Raw genomic sequence first — 254 nt, 5'->3', positions numbered from 1 at the left:
CTCCCTGAATTCCCTTTTTTTCCCCACCCCTCTCTTTCCCCCCAGTGAGATTCTCTCCCTCCCATAATCCACCGATTCCCCTCTCCTGCTTTTAATCGCCCTCGGGCCGTGCCTTTTCACTGCTGCAGCCCCTGTTCCCTGTTGCGTGTCACGGCTGTAAACTCACTCCCGGGAACCACTTGGGTTCCAGGTCCGCGCAGCAGGGAGCCGCCGGCGGGGGGGGGCGGGGCGGGGGGCGCGCGGCGACACACACC

General features: G+C 64.6%; 1 protein-coding gene across 1 annotated transcript in view; it reads left to right on the top strand.

Annotated features, from left to right (window-relative positions):
• Nucleotides 1-254, top strand: part of CUNH17orf75 (chromosome unknown C17orf75 homolog) — an 8,028-nt gene that overhangs the window by 1,663 nt on the left and 6,111 nt on the right. Inside the window, exon 2 of the mRNA XM_017739129.1 lies at nt 95-207. Within this exon, the coding sequence (XP_017594618.1) occupies nt 95-207 (113 nt within the window). The remainder of the gene's footprint in view (nt 1-94; nt 208-254) is intronic.

Source organism: Corvus brachyrhynchos, unplaced genomic scaffold (assembly GCF_000691975.1).
Source record: "Corvus brachyrhynchos isolate BGI_N302 unplaced genomic scaffold, ASM69197v1 scaffold407, whole genome shotgun sequence".
NCBI classification, from domain to species: domain Eukaryota; kingdom Metazoa; phylum Chordata; class Aves; order Passeriformes; family Corvidae; genus Corvus; species Corvus brachyrhynchos.
The sequence above is the reverse complement of the archived record's forward strand: the minus strand, read 5'-3'. Positions and strand labels throughout refer to the sequence as shown.